The sequence below is a fragment of the Trichinella spiralis genome, assembly GCF_000181795.1.
Source record: "Trichinella spiralis strain ISS 195 chromosome Unknown Scfld9, whole genome shotgun sequence".
NCBI lineage: Eukaryota > Metazoa > Nematoda > Enoplea > Trichinellida > Trichinellidae > Trichinella > Trichinella spiralis.
The window spans coordinates 1,577,158-1,597,332 of NW_003526948.1; the positions used below are offsets into that span (position 1 = coordinate 1,577,158).

The following is a 20,175-nucleotide window of genomic DNA, read 5'->3' on the forward strand; positions in this document are numbered from 1 at the left end:
AAGAACTGTTTATTCAAAATGGAAAACAATTTTAAACTTTGCCAGCGTTGGCGTTGTATATTCTTCGGCACGAGGGTTGATTATAAGCGATTGAGCATAATTTCATGCTTTCAATAAAGATAAACTGAAATCATAGCACAATGATGATGATGATAAACGTTGCCAACGAACAATTAACTGCTATTAAATGACGCGCTCGCTTTCGGTGTTCAGTTCCATCTTTTGTTGGACGTAAAATAAGCGAAAAAGATTCCCCAGACAGGGTGAAATTATGAACAAATTTTCATTTCCCACTTCGACTTCAAACAATAAACGACGTTTAATAATTGAAAAATTGATTCATCTCCAAAATCGCGCATCAAGCAAAAATCACGCGAGCAAAAGATTAGCAACGAAACTAATTATTTGACTTAGTTATGTATATATAATTTGCATTTCGTGGCGGCAACAAGTGAAATTTTAATTTTTGCATCAAATTCATTGGCATCGTGTAACATGAACTCTAACAGTAACACCGATGCATTTTGCAACCAGTGGAAGAATGTTTTTAAGCAAATCCTGAACTCCAACATAGAAAGTCAAACATAACAACAACGAAAAACCAAAAGTCAGTCATAATCAATCTCACAGATGAATCTATTATTATTAATCATAATATTCTGACAACTCAACCTATCAATTATGTAAATTTCAACACTTACAATAACAATTTATTTATTAACAAAAAAACAAAATTTTTACTTACCACTTGCACCATGCAGTCGTGCTTTCTTCACTAAAATTAGAAAAAAAGCAAATTAGTTTAAAAACAGTGGCAAATTATTTTCATAAAAATAGAAAATTGGACAATCAATCTGCTTACAAAATTCATGCTCACAAACGCAGTAGGCAAATATATGGACAGTTTGAATATGAAAAGATGCCAAGAAAAATATTTAAATCAAAAATCATTCCATCGCTGAATTTTCTGCTTAAATATTATTGTCATCAACTTTAATAACAGGTTCACTTGCTACTTACTGTACTGCACGATATCAAAATAATGACGAAAATCATTATTACAATTTCCAATAAACAGATTTTTAACATTAATAAATTGTATTACGGTTAATATTTAATAAATAAATAAATAAATAAATAATAATTCATTGTGTATTTTACTTTTTGCGTTTACTCAATCATTTGAAACCTATCAATAAAATATGCAATGTTCCATGAATTTACTTTTACTTCAATCTCATTTTCATAATAAATGCAAGCTATTATTTGCAAGAAATTTCGTTTTAATATTTTATATATTTATTCATTGTGAAAAAGAAAATAAAATGAAATGATCAATTATCAAAACTTATTGATTAATGATAATAACAAGCTATCGACACTGGCAAGATAATGATGAATCAAATAATGAATAATAAGATTGAAAGGACACTTGTGATTATTTTCAAATGAATGATTTAATAATAAGAGGGAAGAAAAGAAAATATTAATAGATCCTGCCGTTTATAAATAAAAAATGACATTTATGAAAAAAAGATAAAAATGCTCTTTTTTTATAAATTTCAATTCATTTATTGTGGAAATATATTTTCAAACGCTTGCTTGTCGGTTTCCTTATGCATGGTAGATAAAATTTGCATTTCTGTAACAGTCATTTCTACTACAGTATGATGAAAAGAAAAGAAAGTTTTTGATTAAATTTAAAAATAAAAAAGAAGAATATTATCGAAGTTTGAAACACCTTTATCTAATTTTAGATCTTTAAATTTCACAGTAAATGAAATTTGTTCAAATGAATGTGCGCATGCGTATTTTGCTTTATGAAAAATAAATTTCGCACCAGCAAATCAAAATCACTTTTCATGCAATGCAATTGAATGGGCCTTTTGAGATGCTAAACAGCCGATTTCAATAAAATATTGTCCATCAATGAACAGCTTATAGAATAAACAAATCGAATGCAATGACGTCATGAAGCTAATTGCACCACTGCCGCGTAAAGCTGAGCTAACAATAAAGCTGACGTCGTGTACCTTACCGCCGCCGCGGCCGCCCACTGTAATGCATGTTGAATAATGAATAAATAAAAATTTCAAGTCAAAAATACAATATAAAATGCTTTTCAATCAACGTGTTGCTATTTTAACGCCTTCAATGAAAATTTCAACAACATCTAAATGTACAAATTATTATACTGAGCATAATTACAAAGCAAAATTGCCATCAGTACAAAAGTGAGTGAAAAAATAAATAACATTTAAGCAAATTAAACAGTTTGAATGAAAATTTAATATAAATTCAACAAAGCAGAACTGAATTTTGCTTTTAACGTGAACGATACGAAAAATGACATCAATAATAAATTTTCCAATAAAGAACTACCGCTTTCAGCAAACTTATTACAATTCGAAAATTAAAATTATCATCAAAAATGGTTTAATGAAAGCAAACTTGCTTGTTTTTTTTAATAAAATTTGTTTATTGAGAAACAATTTTTATTGTATACGTTGGTAATTTATTTATTTAACAAAGTGAAACGAACAGACGACGTTTAGCCGATTTAATTCGATCAATTAAACTACTTGTCAGAAGCAAAGAAAATTCTGATTAAATACACTTCATATTTCGTTGTCAATTAAATGTATCTTTCTGTTCAAATTGACAAAATATGTTAAAAATGAAAAATCCCAATAATAATAACTTGATAATAGAAAATTATACATACAGTATCCCCATACATATGCATATAAAAGAATTTTTTCCAGTTTGAAAACAATCACGAAAGGATTTAAACAAAAGAAAGGAAAAAAATGTAATAATAATAATTATTGTATCCATACCTCGAATGTAACAGAGAATCAATGTGGCGAAATTTTCATCAGATATAGTATTCATTTTGAAAATTTTGCAGTGTTGTCTTGCTGAACAGATGAACAGCAAAAGTAAGCAAAGTATAAAAGCATGCCAGCGAAGTTAATGTGAAAAGCGCCACCTGTCACCTTTTGTCATGTTAAATAGGTAATATTTGCAAAAGGATCAATGTGACTGACAAAAGTGCTAACAAAAGATTGGTGCTGTGGGATGAAAAATAAAAATGAATCAACCAATCTCGGCAGTAATATTTGTAAAAAGAGAATGAAATTAATAATAATGAATGAATGAATAAATAAATAAATAAATAAATGTTCAAGGAGAAAATGATCAAGTTGGTTGTGCAGAAATCAGCCAACCTAAAGTCGAAATTATCGATTGAAGTTCGGATGGCTTATATAGCGCAATAAAAGCTGCCTAAAGCAACCAGCACAAGTCGGAAGTGAGCAAATTGGCAAACCAGCCACTTGCCGTTGGAAAAATGAAAATTGGACAATTTAATTAAAAGAAGCTCAAACAAAATGCCAAAACGTTTGTCACAACAAATCTTCGATTTCAAGCAAAATTCCCATTTTAAACTACAGAATAAGATTTCCAATTTCCAACACTGGCATCAAGCTACAGCTGTTCCCCCCTCCCTCCCCTCAGTTCAGCGTTCCTGCCCCTCGGACAACAAACAAACAAGAAAAAACAACAAAATACATACGTTCAAAAAATGCAAATAGCAAATCAATAAACACAACTTTCCCAAAACGCTTGCATAAACAACTATTTTTCAGATTCATAAAATTCCATATACAAATATATACGTATATATATATATATATATTTATTTATTTATTTATATATGTGATAGAGGACACTATTTTTGAATTCAAAAATACTTTAAAACATTGATTAATTCAATTGGAAATATTAAATTGCATTAAAATTAATAATTGAATGTTCCAAATAAAGAAATAAACTTGTACAATGAACACTTATTATAAGTAACAAAAATGAAAGTCAAATGCCAAAATGTGTACATCGGGTGACAGATATTTGTAACACCGCCATCACTTTTCGGTATGAAATAATTTAATTTGATTGTGCATAAAAATCAATAAAAAATAAGAGTGAAATCAGTTACTCAAGAAATTGAATTACGCTTGTGTTTTAAAAATTCACTCACATGTCAAAAAATGATTATGAAGCACTGCAAAAAGAATGAAAAAGTAGCTTAAGAAGCACAATGTTGTCATTATTGGTATTACAAAAGTCGATGAAGTGTTCAATGATAAAAATATAAATGAAATTTAAAAAATAGAAAAAAAGTAAATATATTATATATTGCGAAAAGGAAAGGGAAATAAATTATGATTTAAGATGAATGAAACAATTCAAAATGAAAACATTTGTATCGTTATTCGTTTCAAATTTCATATTGAAAATCGCCTTTCGTGCAAATATTATTTCCATATGTGACTTGTATGAGGAAGCAAATTTTTTGCGTCTCATTTAAAATATTATTCAACTCCATTTAGTTATACATTTATTAAACAGACCAAAACAGCATCACTACTGCACAATTCAAATACAGTATTACAGAATATATGCAAGTCTGAAAAAAATTAAGAAAAAAATAATAACCCCAATATAGAAACAAAATAACATGAGAGCGGTTTCTTAAAATAGTTTCAAAAAAATCAATATTTTTAATAAATTACAAAAATATTAAATAAAAAATTTAAACTTTAAACAACTTTTACAAACATCAACAATCTTCAAAAAGACCAAAAGTGTCATGGAAGAAAATCAATTATCACTGAATTAAATAAGATAACATATAATTAAAATGTATAGATTTTTCAAAAATTCTGTACAGAAAAATAGACAAAAAACAAAAAGTACATCGTTGTAATTGCCTAACGTACAATTACTTTTATTATTCATTAAACATTCAAATAACATTTCGATAAATTAAAATGATACAAGAAGTAATTAATTATTTCTTGTTAATTCATGACAATAATTCAAATTTCAATTGAATAAAAAACTTCTCTTAACAAATACTATATATATATATATATATTAAAAGATTGAAGAAACGTGTCAATTTTTATATTACATAAAATAAACAATCGTAAAAATAATCAATAAATTAATTTTCTGCTTGATAAATAATAAATGTGAATTTTATGCTGTATTGCAACTCACGGAGGATCACCATTAATCAAAATAACGAAAATGTAAATAAATTTGAACATCACCATCATCATCATAATACAGTTGTACTTTTGAAATTAGATTAAACCACAAGCAATTATCATTGCTTACAGTGTTACTCTTCATAGCATGAATTTGAAATTGGATTCAATTTTAATAAATCAAAATTTGAAATATTAGAAAACTGATAATATAAGAATTAAAAAATGCTTTACAACTACAGCATGTGAATGTGAAAATTTTGTTGACATTGAACTTGAAAATTTAGCTTAACGAAACATTTTACCTATTTCCAACGAGTTAATTTATATTTATTTGATGTACTATTAATATTATTGAAAGTGGTGTCGGCAAAGAAGAAAACACTGAAAATTGACCCTTCACTATAATATTTTTGTGATAACTGATATTCAATAGTCAATTTAAAAAGCTATTTAACGTGTCCAATAAATTGAAATGATGCCCAAGAAGAGTTTTTTTTATTTTATTGCAGAAAAATCTTTTTTGTCCAGTAATGTGAATCGTAAATACGTCGACTTGTTATTAATGTTGTAATTTAAACGTCCATATCATGTTTATTTGCCAAAGTAACACTAAACGAATAGACTGTATCAAGAAATGATGAGATACTAAAAAAAAGCAATCAAAGATGTTGGCGTCTGCTGTTAGATAAGCAGTGTTTCGTTTCATCTTTATGCGATATCTTAACCAAATTTCCCAAATGCATCGTTTCTGTCGGTGTTTCTGTGAAAACATTGCTTCATTGGTCGATGATACGATTTAGCTTGAGCCGTAAAATCTAATATCATCACCAGCGGAAATTTAACAAATAACGAAGTTTCAATTTAAGTCGGCAATTGACAGAAAACATCATTGAAAACTTCCATCAACATTTCAATAATTCAAAGAAACAATTTATCCAAGTCCATCAATGCTTTGCTCTTCGTTGCTCAAGAATGTTAATCAAAAATCATACTTTAAAGTGTTTTAATTACAGTCAAACGTTACATGAATAAATTTAACAGATCAGGCCATAATCTTGATGTTGAAAATGAAACGTACCGTGAATTTATTTACATGAAGTGCGGTAATTTCATTTTTATTCACTTCTGCAACGCAAATGTCAATTTCGTACTGTTTTTTTTTGAACTTCATCTCGTCATGTTTTTCCTTTTTTACATACATTTCTTCAATTGTTATATTGAATATATTGATTAATGAAAATTAACTGTTTATTTTATCAAAAATAAGAAATTTTCATCATCTTAAAACAAAAAAAGAAAACTATTATTTTAAACAATGTTCGGAATACTGTACCAAATTTCAAAACAAATACCATATTCATACACCGTGATGAAAATTATGGCCTAATATGTAAAATAAACAACCTATAAGTAATTGTTTAATTATTGTTAATAGTTATGAAGTGATAGAATAAATGTAAAAATAAAAAAAAATAAGTGCATCACTAAAGTACATTTATAGTTATACAATAGATGACTGCATTTAGATTTCAATTTCTTCGATAATAAGAAAAACACAAAATAAAAAATAATAGACCTGATTTGTATGTATAAATGACTCATATGTTTATAATGAATACCATATAAAACATTGATAAGCTTCTGCTTTGAACAGTTGAAAAATCATACAATGAAACCAGATAAAGCTAACAAAAGCAGATTCACATCACATTGTTGCGCTGCAAATTCAGATACGTGAATCAACAAAACTGTGTATTAATATTATTGTGTCAATAAGAAATTATCTTTTTTGTAACATTAAAAATTACATCATACTGTAAGTAAATTTTGTTTAAATAGCTTTCAAATTACTTAAAATATTTGCATTTCTGTGCAACCACTTTTACTCATTTATAAATACACCGTTTTTTCCATTTCAACTTGCTTTTTCAATAGGTACCAATCTATGAATGCAATGCTAATGCGCTGAAAGATTGTGTTCATCTTAATATTCAACATAAAACTTATAATAAACAAATTGCTAACAATAAATGAAAAGTGATCATTATAATGTTCAAACCGAATGTTCAACTAAATAAAAAATGTCAAAATTCATAAATGGCAAAACTTTATTCAATGAAACGAACACAAAATACAAGCAAAAAACAATTTCCAAAAAGTGGCAATACAATCCACCAAACAAGATGAAATGAACAATAATAAAAGTGGCGCTAATGACAATTTAAAGTACAACAAAAGAAACAATAAAACGTAAAAGAATAATAAAGTAAAATAAAAAATCAATCACAACACAACGACCGACCAAACGTTTCCACATCTGCAACAAAACAAATAACGTATCATAATCGCATCATACAAACAAGTCAACAAATAAACTGCCCAACACAACAGCCCTAAATGAAAATTCCGCGTAAATGAATCCTATAATTGAAAATTTTCCCAGCCTTCAATTCCGCTTCTTGAAAATTCTTCTCAATAGTAAATAATCATAATAATAATTGATAAATTCAAATTTACAAGCATGCTTCCAGTATTTAAGTCAACTGAACAAATTAACAATAAATTAAAACCTTTTCTAAAATAAATTTTGCAATTTTATTTGGAAATAAATAAATCTGTCTCAAAAGCAAACAAACGCGTCACGCTGAAAAGAAGAAATTAAAATTTAACACTGAATTCGCTAATTAAATTTTGAAAAAATCTATAAACTGTCATATTGCACTGCAGAAAATCAAAGCTAAGTCGACCAAACTGAAATTTTAAAATTCCCGAAGGAAAGATACATAAAGCATCATCGAGCATTAAAAGCGCGTCATTGCGCAGCGGTTTATTGAACACTTTGCTTGCATAGTAAAGCAATTTTAACCAACGCCCACATTTTGTTCTTTCAAATGGTTGAATTTAAAAATAAAGGAAAGAAATAGCAGACGTTTTCACAAAAGTTAAATACTCGCTCTATTGTTGCAAGAAGAAAGCGACGTAAACAACCACGCTTGTGAAGGCGGATCAGCAATTGAAATATGCTAATTTCATTATTGGTGATAAGCCCACATATTGATCAGCATAATGCAGACTTTTGAGCAGCTGCAGAAAAGGAGAGGCTCGTAAATCGATACAGTGTGAGACTGTCTCGATGCATTCTAGTCAATAGAACAAGAGACTGCAATTAAGCTACCTGTCGAAATAACATATTATCTACCAGCAGGTTGCACAGCTTTCATCAAATCAAATTTTTGTCAATTTCCAGTTTCAAAAGCTTAAATTCAATATACAGAAGAAAATTCAAATCCTTTACACCTAATCTAAGATCATCAGGATTAACACTACAGTGAAACAAATAACAAAATCATAAACAAACACAGTTCAAATTGAATAATCTTCAGGTACTAATAATAGATGACAATGCAAAAACCATTCTCTTATAAATATTTCAAAAAAGAAAGAAATTAATCACATCGGACAAACAAAATTAGCGCCAACAGAACTGAAACTACCTTCCGCATCAAAACACAACTCAAACATCATAAGCTTACCACAAATGCACAAAAGGGACATCTCTTGAGTGAGCAGCAGTCAGGAAGCAGCCAGCTGCCCGATCAGAATGGACCACACGCTACGCATGTGTAGGTCAGGTCTTAATCAACATGCAGCATGGATCTTCAACAGGGAAACCTATGCACATTACAGTATGCACTACAATAAAAAAATGCAGGTTTTTATTTAATAATTATGTAAAAATAATTATAAATTTATTACAGTTCGTGAAATATCAAGCAAATTTACATGAATATTGGATTAGCATTCTGTAATATTTGGAATAAAATGTTTAATATTAAGCTTTGAATTGCTCTGTGTAACATTTATGCAGTATATAGTGCAGAAAACATACAAATTTGATATGAAATATGCAGAACTGTTGCAGTAAAATGTAACATATGCGAAAGAATTTTACATAAATACGAAATTAGCAAGATAATGAAAAACTGCAGCATACATACTTCAAGAGGAGAATATTACAACATAATGCAACATTTATTCTTCGATACCAACCTTTCAGCTTCCAAAATATAAGCAAAAGCTGTATGTTTTTGATACATTGTTAGGCATGTTATTTTACATATAGTAAGTGTTGATACCTAAGTGTTCAAAATTTTCATATCAATTAGCTCCTTCACTCAGCATTGCATGCAAAATTTGCATATCAATTAGCATCTCCTATTATCAGCGCAGTTGAATAACACTGTTTTTTTTCAATTTTCAGATAAAATTATGAATAAATAAAGTCATGTAAATTCAATCAAAATAACTACATGAGAATGAATTTATTCCTCAGCATGAAGTCAGTAAAGATGTCAGCTATGTCATAAAATTAGTTACTTTCAATTTTAAAGTTTTTGTAATATGTGGAATAATGTTAATGAAATAAATAGTGCCAGATATTTGTACACTTTTATTATATTATTATGTAATAGATTAAAATATACTTTAATGTAATGAAACAAAACTGAACAACACATAATTTGTAATTAAAAGCTCTTATGCATCTCAATTTTAGGATTTTTATTATCATATAAATTAAATATTTAAAAAAATGGGATAGCAAAATATAAAATAAAATTTGATTGAAAATTCACATAATAATTTTAAAATGTGTGCTGTAGAATTATTTGACATGAATCCAGTTGTTAAACATCCAAAATCATTTGGACATGCAGCATAAGAATTACTAGTTGCCAAAATAACGTTGCAGAGAAAACGAAATTCATACCGCCCACGCGGTATATCAATTTTTAAAGACCACTGTCCATCGCAGCTGGTCAAGCTGGACATTTGTCTTCTACGAATTTTCAAAACCACGTCGTCGTCTTGCAGTGTATAATAATTATAATCGCGTAATATTATATTTCAAAAAATAAATAGGCTTCCGCAAAAAATGACGAGCGCTGATCAGCATCAGCAGCGCAAGAGAGAGATCCACTGAATGCCGCACAGAAAAAGCCCACACAGAAGAATGGAGAAAGCAGAGCTAAGCAGATTTGATGATGAAAGCAGAAATCAGAAATGACCAATCAAATTGCGAATTAAGCCGGTCAGTTTTCTCAATAGTGATCCTTTGTCTAACGGCATTGTTGAAAACGTTGCTGATGTTTGCAACTATTTTTTAAATACAGATTATAAAATAAGTAATACATTAATATATTTTATTTACATTTACTTATTAATATTTTGAAATGTACTTGTAATAATTTTAAAATTTCATCGAACTGACGCCTGATTTTCTACAGTATGATTTCTTTGTTACAAAATAGCATTGTTATAATATTTTCTTTGTCATAATATAATCTTATGATGTTGCAATCATTGCTGAAATTATTGTAGTTATTTTCAATTTTAAGAGTAGTTTTTTTCTTTTATGTCGGTTATTATTATATTTTTTTAAATGATACGTTTAACGGGATTTTGAATCTGTACTTCCTGACCAGCTGACTGTATAGATTAGTTATTTGCTTATTTTCATGTGTCCTGATCGGTGATTTGTCGATAATTTGAAGCATTTTTGTAGAAATCAAAAAGAAAAAGACTAATGCCATGCTTTTCTGATGAAGACCAGATGGAAGACGAAACGACCTTCTTATGTGGTTTAAAAAAAATTCCTCGCTACGGGACAACTTCTGTTCCACCAAATCGGGCAGTTATCAAAGTTATCGAATATAAAGTTACACCGCAAGATACACTTCCTGGCATTGCTTTGAAATTTAATAGCAGCGTGAGTTTAACAATAGTGAAATTCATTTATTTTGTAATTTTTATGTTTATATGTTGATTTTATTATTCTTCGATTTACTTATTTAACTTTCATTACATTTCCTTTAATTTTATGAAATATTAATATGAAATTGACGTCAAGGTGATATAAACTTCAAGCAGATAATTGTTTTATAAAAATGAATATTGCTGTACCTTATATATGCTGAGAGAATTTGTGCATTATTAATATTTTTTGATTATAAGCGTTGTGCAGTTGATTTTAATTACCTTGTTGTTTTTCAGTTTTACTACGATATCACTACTGCCATTCTTGCTGTAAATATTGATCGTAATTTTGTCGTCATATGTTGAAATAAGTGTGTTTTTAATGGATATTTATTGATTTTTTCAGGTTTCATGCGGTATTAGTGTTAATAATGTTCTCTCTGAAACCTTTATATATACTTTTAAAATATTGCAAAACTGTTGATTACAAAAAGCAGAGATTTCAGCTTGAAGCACAGTTTTCTCGTTTTGTGCTTTTTACTTTGTTGAGATGTGGTTAAATTCAAAAATTGCAAATGATTCCGAATTATTTTTTTCATTTGGCATGAATATTTTGCTTTCAGGTTGCGGAAATAAAGCGTTTGAATCGTCTGTGGTCACAAGAAAGCTTTTTCCTCCGTGAAACGCTCAGTATTCCGTTGTTCAGTCAGTCAAGCGATGAATCGACACCAGTGATGTCGAAGGATAAACAAGCTGCTAAGCAGACGGTCGATCAGAGCTTCGAGAATGGTCAATTGGAGGACTTATCGAAAATTTCAGTGAACGATTTTTTTAACAAAATTGATCGAACAATTCAACACAGCGCCATGAACGTTCGTCGTATTGAAGAAAAATCTTCGTAATATACAACTAAAAACAGACAGTTATTTCTTTTATTATTTTTGCGTTTTTTATATTATTTTTAGTATAGATACGATTGAAAGAGGAGAATCTGCTGAAAAAGACAAGAAAGGACGTTTTGGTAATTTTGTTTCGAGGAAAAAATCGAAAAGCGGTTATCAGTCTACTGATCTCTGAAATTTGATACGAATTTTTTGTGAATTATTTATTGTACGGTATTTCTCTTGTTGGTATATGTTTATTATATGAAATAAATTTATTTGTATTTTTATACATTATTGAAAATATTTGTGTTAACTAACACATGCGTTTGTTTAAAAGCAACACTTAACTCATAACCGATGTACACTGTTAGCAAATTATTCGAAAAGCGTAAAGAATAGTTAATTAAACAAACAAGAAAATTGAATGAACAGTTGCAATCTGTGAATGTGATTCATTTATATAGTCAGTGAGAACAAAATGCTAGCAACAGCATGAATCATCTATTTTCCAATCAAATTCAAATTGTACATGCATTCATATAGTGTTACTGTAGCTTAAGCTCATTGATTGCTACATTTTCTATTTACACTAAGTAAAACAGGAAATGCGGCTGAATTATTTCGATTTTCTAATTTTCCAATTTTTTATTTCTATTATTTCAATTTTTTAGATTGAAAGTTCAAAAATGCATTACTTGTTGATATTTTTTAAAGCAGGTCTCCATCAAAATTCTTTTTTATTTTGCAGTTTTAATAAAAGTTGCAACTATTTGTGCAATTTCAGTTATTATATAGCTCATTGCTTCATTAGTTTTTTATCAGATAAAAAATGTCACCAGTTACTCACCTGCCTGACGATATTGAGGATGTTTTCTCTGATCTTCTTGCTTCACGTGAACGAAAAGACGTTAAGCTAAATAATGGCTACAAAAAACATTTATGGCCCGGGAAAGCATGTGCTGATAGTTTTATTCCTGGTATGTGTATTTCATTATTATTATTATTATTATTATTATTATATTCATGCCATGCATAATACCACAAACTAACAAAATAGTAATATATGTATTTATAAAGTTGTCATAAATTATTTTAGTAATATTTTGTGTAAAATAAAAAGCAAATAGAAATTTGACAATTGTAAGTGTTTGAAAGGAATATCACGTCACAACTGTCACTGTTATAATTATACTTTGTTTAGGTGCCTTTTCAGTATACGTAAAGACATGGGGTTGTACGCATAACAGCAGTGATTCGGAATATATGGCTGGTTTGATGAGTAGTGCTGGTTATGGAATTGTCGGTCTGTACTTATGAACATAAATCATATATGTATTCTTTTTATTCGATTTTATTTAGATGATCCCTCAGTGGCAGATATATGGTTGTTAAATAGTTGTACAGTTAAGACACCTTCAGAGCAGCATGTGCAAAATGAATTAGAAAAAGCGAGAGCGCTGAACAAGCCGGTAATCGTGTCCGGCTGTGTACCGCAAGCGGAACCTTCGATTCCTTGGCTTCAAGTGAATTCAAGTTTTATACATTAAAAAAAGTTTAATTGATGTTTTAATATTTAAGGGTGTATCTTTGGTGGGAATTCAACAAATAGACCGTATAGTAGAGGTGGTTGAAGAAACGTTGAAAGGGAACACAGTTCAACTGCTCAACTATAAAAAAGTTAAAGGGAAACGAACCGCTGGTGCACGATTGGATTTACCAAAAGTTCGTCGAAATCCACTTGTTGAAATTATAGCAATCAATACAGGGTTTGAAATTAAAATTTGAAAAGTTCTGAAACCGGGGAATCGTGAATACAAAATTCGTTTAGCTGTTTAAACAATTGCACGTATTGTAAAACGAAAAAAGCTCGCGGCAATTTGGCAAGCTATTCAATCGAAGAGATAATTGACCGAGCTGAGAGTTGCATTAGTGGTGGGTGAAAATATTCGTCCTACATCTATCTGCACGGCAATTTTAATTTCAATATTTAGAAGGGGTTAAAGAAATTTGGCTTACCTCTGAAGATCTGGGCGCTTACGGTCGCGACATCGATTGCACATTGCCTGAACTGTTGAAAGCACTGACAGCAAAACTTCCCGATGGAGTAATGCTACGCTTGGGCATGACCAATCCGCCGTATATCTTGGATTATTTAGAAGTGAATGTATTTTTTTTATTGGTTATGAATTATAAGTTTTCACATCCCTATTTCTGTTCAGGAAATTGGAGAAATCCTCAATCATCCTTGTGTATATTCTTTTCTTCACATTCCTGTTCAATCTGGTAGCGATGCTGTGCTCCGAGACATGCGAAGAGAGTACAACGTCGATGATTTTTGTGCTGTTGTTGAATTCATGCGAAAAAAGTAAATATTCATGTTTTCAATTGATGTATGTACTGATCAAAAAAGTTCCTTCGCAGAGTTCCTGGAATAACAATTGCAACGGATGTTATTTGTGGCTTTCCAACTGAAACTGAACAAGTAAATTTTTGAAAGCTCTGGAGAAATTGGAAACTATCTTGCATCGTTATTTTGTTCATTTCTTTTTCAGGATTTCAAAGACACACTGGATTTGGTGGAAAAGTATCGTTTTGCAAGTTTATTCATCAACCAATTTTATCCCAGACCTGGAACGCCGGCTGCAAAGCTCAAACGACTCGACACTGCTGTTGTAAGACACTTTTTCCTCTTCATATTATTATTATTATTTATTCTTGGTTCTTCATTTGGTGATTCTTCATATTTTCTTTTCCGTTAGGTTAAAGATAGAACCAGACGAATGACACAGCTGTTCAATTCCTACGAACCGTACCGAAATCGGGTATGATTGAGTTTTGTGAAGAAAAAAATTTGTTTTCTTCATATTTGCATATGAAAATGTAACATAATAAATAATAGGTTGGTTTGAAATACCAAGTACTGATCACTGAACGTTCTTTTCGTGGTGACGACTATCTCGTGGGACACAATAAATTTTACGAACAGGTAGGCAGTAGTAAAAGAAGAAAACCAACCATATATTCCATATTTATTTGAAAATATATACTGCTTGTGCTTATTTTTCCTTCTTTCTTTTCAGATCCTAGTTGCTAATCAACCAAATTTGTTGGGCAAAAAGGTCTGGGTGAAGATTGTATCCTGTTCAAAGCACAGTATGGTCGGCGAGTTAACAGCTCAACCTGCTACCTACTTTTCAAATATTTGGCATTTTTGCTCGTCACCAATAAAAGATAGCAGCATTGTGACTTTGAACAACAACACTTCCGCATTTTATGCAACATGCACTGATTTCAAAATTTTACTCGTTATATGGTGTTTTTTATGCATGCTAGCCATGGGGATGAAATTTTTTCTAAAATAAAAAATACTGTTTTCTCTCTCTAATACTGTTTGTTGGCCTTTTTTGCTACGGGCTTGTCATCATATATAATTACAGTTGTGACTACGCGTCAGTGATTCAAAGTGTTGACGTTAGTCAGTCAGAAATGTCAGTTTGTTTCCAGAACCTAAATAAAATATATCAGAACTCTGAAAGTTTAACATTTTATTCAATGTTAAATGAAACATTGAAATGATGCAACGCTAGAAAAAATATATAAATATGAATAAATAAGTCAATAAAAATATATAAATTTATATTATGTGGAATCTGAAAATGCACAAACATGCTTTTTTACTCCATATCATAGTGCTCAAGAACAGCGATAAAGTTGTTAAATTTCATTTCACAGAGGAGGAGCAAAATTTACCTCATCAGGAATTTCAACGCTGGCATCTTTAATTGCTCGAAGAACCACTCCTGTATTAAATGAATAATGTACATATATATATATATATATATATATATAATATTGAACTAACAAAAAATACTGAAATAAAAATTTTACCGTAAATTAATTTTCTCGTCGAATCATCAACACTGCCCTGCGCTGCAGCCGCTTGGACCGTCTCCACAAACTGCTGCAACATTTTCTTCGCATAAACATCTCCCTCATTTTTGTACAACCAGAACAACATTTTCGCATTGGCGTACAACAGATTTTCAGCCTGATAATTATTGCTAAGCACGTTGGACAGTGACAGCATCTGATTGTACGCTTTGTCCACTTTTTCATTTTGAAGTCTTATCTACAGTAAGAACAGTACTGTCACTGTAGACAAATGACAATTTAAAAATAAAAATGGAAAAATATGTTTTTTTTGTAAGAAAAAAAAGAACTGAAAAATAAAAATACTCTGACTGATGAAAGCAAAAAGTAAAAGATGAATAAACTGTGTTTTAACCTCTTTGGATAGCTGCTGCAGCAGTTCGACATGCATGGTATTCAAATGTTTAGTAACTTGGTTCATATAATTTTCGGCATCTTCTTCGGTCATCTTAAAAATACAACATTTTTGAATTTAATTATAAAAGAAGCTAATTTTTGTTCAATTTCATGCAGCTACAGTTTATACAAATATGAAAATCAAAAACAAAAATGAAGCAAAAGCTTACTACTACCTTTTTACTTTTAACGAAACTATCAATCACCGCTTTCACTCCATCAACATCACTAGTTTCAAATATATACGTAGCCATGTCTCTGGGATTCAATAACTATAAAAATGAAATTATTAAGTTATAATAATAATAATAATAGTAATAATTTAAAGTTTCCATCTGTGGTCTACCTTTGCTTCTTTTTTATCGCCAGCAACTTCAACCTAAATTAGCCAATTATCAATAAGAAATTTTCCCTTTGCATTTGACATATTTTCGCTTGTGAAAGAGAAAATTGATTTTACTTTGTGCAATTTGGCCGGCGGAATGTCGAGAATTTTCTCCCCTCTAATTTTGCCATCATAATCTTTGACCATGTCGGTAGTGGTTTTCGACAACGTCTTTCCGGTCTTTGCGTTCTTTACTGAAAAGAAATTTTCGAAAAATTAAAATTTAATTACCTTTTGCACGACTTTATCAAATTACTTGTAGTTTCTTCAATTTTTTCCGCTTTCTCCAAGCCATTTATTTTCTGTGACGTTTCCTGTTTGTAGTTTTCAGTTTTCAAGCCGTCCTGCTTGATCTTGCTTAATTCTCGCAACAAATTCAATTCGCCCTTGAAAAATAAATAATAACGTCGTTTTTTTCTTTCATCATTATAAAAAATTATAATTCATTTTTAAATCTTGAATATATATATATATATATATATATATATATATAAGCAGTGAATTTTGTGTCATGTTGTATGTTTCAAAAATTGACCAGTATAATTAAGCTAAACAGGATAATTAAATGCGCTTATTACAATATTGCCAACTACAGTGAGGAAATAACCAAAATTATGCTTAAAATAAAATAATTTTCTTGTCAATGAATAAAAGTGACTGACTGACTGAATGTTAAGCAATATCAAATGGAATTATTAATAAATATCTATCATAGTGCGTGACTGAAATTGCTAATTATCCATCTTTTTCAATAGTTTCGCAATTTCAAAAAGGAATTTTACTTTATTATCATTATTGTTTTCTTTTTATACTCATGAAAAATAGTGCTTCACAATAGAATTGCTATGTGCACTTTTTTATTGAGGAAGTGTTGCGCAGAAGGAAAGCGGGGTTGAAGAATATTGAACTGAAAGTGCTTTCATCTATATCTTTTTGTTAGCATTGTTGAAAATGTCGGTTATGCTCAGATGAGTGCTTGTCAGCGGTGCTTTGTACAGTCGCATGCAGCTAGCTGGCTTTCTTTGTTATTTAACCAAAGCAGGCTCTCATTCTCTCTCTCTCTCTCTCTCTCTCTCTCTGCCTGACAAATTGAATTTAATATCGATTTTCCGAGAAAGTAAGTAAATATCATTATTGTTCAATTCAACTTCACTTACTACAAAAGGGGATTATTTGAGACAAAACTGACAAAAAAACAGAAACTCCAATATACTAATACTTACTGATGGACAGAAAATAAAAAAAAAAGTAATCTCATTGTCAAGTTAAAAGCTTCATTTTCATCAGTTTCGCGTTTTAGTTAATTACTAAACTGAAAACCAAGCTCATCTTATTGATCTATTTACCCTCTCTGTTATGTAAAGCTTTCAAAAAGTTTTATCAATAAAAAAATTAGTTTTACATAATGCAGTCAATAAGATGATTAGCTTACAAGAAAGGCTTGCAAAGAACTTGTAACTAATGACTGACACAACTTAAAAAACAAAAGAACAAACATTAATAATCTTCATTATTACTTTCAACAGAGAATTGAACCAAGAAATGGTTTTAAATGAAATGTTAAAAAGAAGCTTTTTTTAAAACAAATGTTTCATTGTGTAATAATTTCTGGAAAATTGTCATCATTAATAATTGCACTGTACCACTACATTACCACATTCACTACATTTTATCAAATTCTAATAATAACCGTAATACATAATAAATATTACCTCCTAGCACAAGTGTTTCTAATTAACGATAAACCAAAAGTGATTAATATATTACACAAGAATGGCATCACTATTAAGAAACTAATTACACAATGTTGTGTCCTTATAATCTTTGAATATTTATTTATTTATTTATTTAGTTGTTTAAATTACTTTCTTTGTCATAAACATAAACAGATGCAAAACAGCGTGTAAAAAGCTACTTACATATTGTTGCAAATTCAATGAACATCTATCTAGGCAAAATAAAATTCGTCTGTTTTGCACGTTTAAAATTATTTTTCGTTTTTGTTCCCCCACAAATATTATTGTTCACAATTGTTCCATTTAAGATTATCTGAAAAAGTGTCAAATAATATTTTTTTTTCCTATTCGAAACAATAACTCCATATATGTATGCTACTTCCGTGATGCACAGCGAAAAATTATATACCACAACCCTGTTGTAAATGTACAAATATGCAGACAGACACTATATTGTGCTTACCTGAAATTTATTCGGCTTTGCTAACAGTGAATCCAATTCTGAAATAACAAACACAAAAATTCAAAAAAAAATTTCTACAAGAAAACAAAAATATATAATTTTGAATAATACCTTCTTTTGTGATACTTTGTCTAGCGTGTATCAGTTGGATGGTGTAGAGAAGAAACGTTAGAACGGTGAAAAGTAATTTCATGATTTGAAATTTTATGAAGCTTACAAAGAGACCGTTTTCTTCAATTCAAACACTGCCGGTAACTGTTAATGTCCGTCAATTTCGATTGTCAACACCAGAAGCTCTGCTTACAACTTTGACGCTACAGCTATATCCATACATATATATATATATGTATGTATGTATGTATGTATGTGGAGGAGAGAAAAATCGATTAACAACACTGGACGTTGTCGTAAGTCGTAAGCAGCTGAATCAGTTCGGATTGAACAGAATGAATGACGTAAGCGAAAAGAAAATGGATCACTTTTATATTATATAGTTATTCAAAAATACCATCTCCAAGCTGAATCAATCATTCGTGACCATTAATATGCTTGTTATTTTTCTACTTCTTCAAAACGTTGCATACTTGCAAGCAGCTATTGTATTTTTGACAATTTCACTCTTCTCTCAGGCAAAAAAAGATACTCACTTGTTCAATATTTTTTCTATTAATTTTCAAATTCATTTAAAAAAATATACATTTTGCGATAAAAAAATTTCATTAAATTTATGGTTGTTACACTATCTGCTACTTCATCTTTTGTGAAGCATTTAGAAAATCGATCATTTTTCGTTCGTTCGCTCGCTTGCATGTCGACGACGACGACACAATACAGCATATTTTGATTGTATGAAAAAAACCACTTTCAATGGTAAAAAATCCATCATTATTTGATGCTTCTGGTATATTGAAAAGTATACTGGAGGAAGTGAAAAGCCTCTTCAAATAAAAACAGGAAATTTTTAAACTCACTCCACCCTACTAATCAATTTTGCGCTTCCTCGAAGTTAAGCACCTCAAAATTATAAATAAATAAATACATCGCAAAATCAAAAAAGCAAAAGAAAAAGCTGTCCTTAACAAAGTAAATTCATTGGTGTCTATTGATGGAAAAGAAGAATAACAACAACTGCTGTTGACAGCGTGTATATCTCTCAAAATAAATTTCCTTACTTCCACCCGCATTGCGTTGTAATTAACTACAAATTCTTCCGTCGTCAGAGGGAACATGCGTAACTGTAAATTATTAAACAATTAAATATGCACTTGTAAAAATTGATTTTCGCTTTCAACTTCATCATCCGCCTTCAAACAGACAAAGAGTGGAAAGGCAGTAGTGTATATAGAAGAAGAAAATGAAGCTTCCATTCCAGGTTGAATTGCAACTGTGAAAATTCAGCCAAGTTTCAGCAACGGGTATAAACTGATCAACAATGCATGATAATCATCATTGTGCTTTTCAAACGAATGCAATCATGCTTGAATGAATAAATGAATGAATTCATTATTCGTTTTCTTTTCTCCAGTGTTCAGTAGTGCTGATTTGAATTTCAACCAAGAAATTCAAA

General features: G+C 29.9%; 4 protein-coding genes across 4 annotated transcripts; 2 read left to right on the forward strand and 2 right to left on the reverse strand.

The window, feature by feature from the left end:
• Positions 1–10,644: 10,644 nt before the first annotated feature.
• Positions 10,645–11,891, forward strand: Tsp_11660 (putative LysM domain protein). The gene is made up of 5 exons (XM_003371404.1): positions 10,645–10,827; positions 11,112–11,168; positions 11,221–11,238; positions 11,438–11,712; positions 11,780–11,891. Exons 1-5 carry the CDS (start codon positions 10,645–10,647, stop codon positions 11,889–11,891), a joined length of 645 nt encoding a protein of 214 aa, XP_003371452.1.
• A 636-nt stretch (positions 11,892–12,527) lies between these two features.
• Positions 12,528–15,274, forward strand: Tsp_11661 (putative radical SAM domain protein). Its single transcript, XM_003371405.1, has 13 exons — positions 12,528–12,675; positions 12,900–13,001; positions 13,058–13,221; positions 13,277–13,464; positions 13,527–13,630; positions 13,690–13,834; positions 13,893–14,063; positions 14,120–14,180; positions 14,251–14,370; positions 14,458–14,520; positions 14,598–14,684; positions 14,779–15,003; positions 15,224–15,274. The coding sequence occupies exons 1-13, from the start codon at positions 12,528–12,530 to the stop codon at positions 15,272–15,274; spliced, it is 1,629 nt and encodes a 542-aa protein (XP_003371453.1).
• Positions 15,275–15,337: 63 nt separating this feature from the next.
• Positions 15,338–16,076, reverse strand: Tsp_11662 (capsular polysaccharide biosynthesis). Its single transcript, XM_003371406.1, has 3 exons — positions 15,984–16,076; positions 15,587–15,827; positions 15,338–15,348 (listed from the first exon to the last, which is right to left on the reverse strand). Exons 1-3 carry the CDS (start codon positions 16,074–16,076, stop codon positions 15,338–15,340), a joined length of 345 nt encoding a protein of 114 aa, XP_003371454.1.
• Positions 16,077–18,353: 2,277 nt separating this feature from the next.
• Tsp_11663 (hypothetical protein) lies at positions 18,354–19,445 on the reverse strand. The gene is made up of 5 exons (XM_003371407.1): positions 19,306–19,445; positions 19,000–19,086; positions 18,897–18,928; positions 18,609–18,646; positions 18,354–18,458 (listed from the first exon to the last, which is right to left on the reverse strand). Exons 1-5 carry the CDS (start codon positions 19,443–19,445, stop codon positions 18,354–18,356), a joined length of 402 nt encoding a protein of 133 aa, XP_003371455.1.
• Positions 19,446–20,175: the final 730 nt, after the last annotated feature.

Excerpts from the sequence above, each read along its gene's own strand:
- Tsp_11660 (XM_003371404.1), top strand. The coding sequence starts at position 10,645 with ATGCCATGCTTTTCTGATGAAGACCAGATGGAAGACGAAACGACCTTC. Across the intron at positions 10,828-11,111 it reads CTTTGAAATTTAATAGCAGC|TTTTACTACGATATCACTAC; the intron begins GTGAGTTTAACA and ends GTTGTTTTTCAG. Across the intron at positions 11,713-11,779 it reads CGTATTGAAGAAAAATCTTC|TATAGATACGATTGAAAGAG; the intron begins GTAATATACAAC and ends TATTATTTTTAG.
- Tsp_11661 (XM_003371405.1), top strand. The coding sequence starts at position 12,528 with ATGTCACCAGTTACTCACCTGCCTGACGATATTGAGGATGTTTTCTCT. Across the intron at positions 12,676-12,899 it reads TGCTGATAGTTTTATTCCTG|GTGCCTTTTCAGTATACGTA; the intron begins GTATGTGTATTT and ends TACTTTGTTTAG. Across the intron at positions 14,181-14,250 it reads TTCCAACTGAAACTGAACAA|GATTTCAAAGACACACTGGA; the intron begins GTAAATTTTTGA and ends TTTCTTTTTCAG.
- Tsp_11662 (XM_003371406.1), bottom strand. The coding sequence starts at position 16,076 with ATGACCGAAGAAGATGCCGAAAATTATATGAACCAAGTTACTAAACAT. Across the intron at positions 15,828-15,983 it reads TGCAGCAGCTATCCAAAGAG|ATAAGACTTCAAAATGAAAA; the intron begins GTTAAAACACAG and ends TTCTTACTGTAG.
- Tsp_11663 (XM_003371407.1), bottom strand. The coding sequence starts at position 19,445 with ATGCTGTATTGTGTCGTCGTCGTCGACATGCAAGCGAGCGAACGAACG. Across the intron at positions 19,087-19,305 it reads AAATTTTTTTATCGCAAAAT|TGATCCATTTTCTTTTCGCT; the intron begins GTATATTTTTTT and ends ATAATATAAAAG. Across the intron at positions 18,459-18,608 it reads CAAAGCCGAATAAATTTCAG|ATAATCTTAAATGGAACAAT; the intron begins GTAAGCACAATA and ends ACACTTTTTCAG.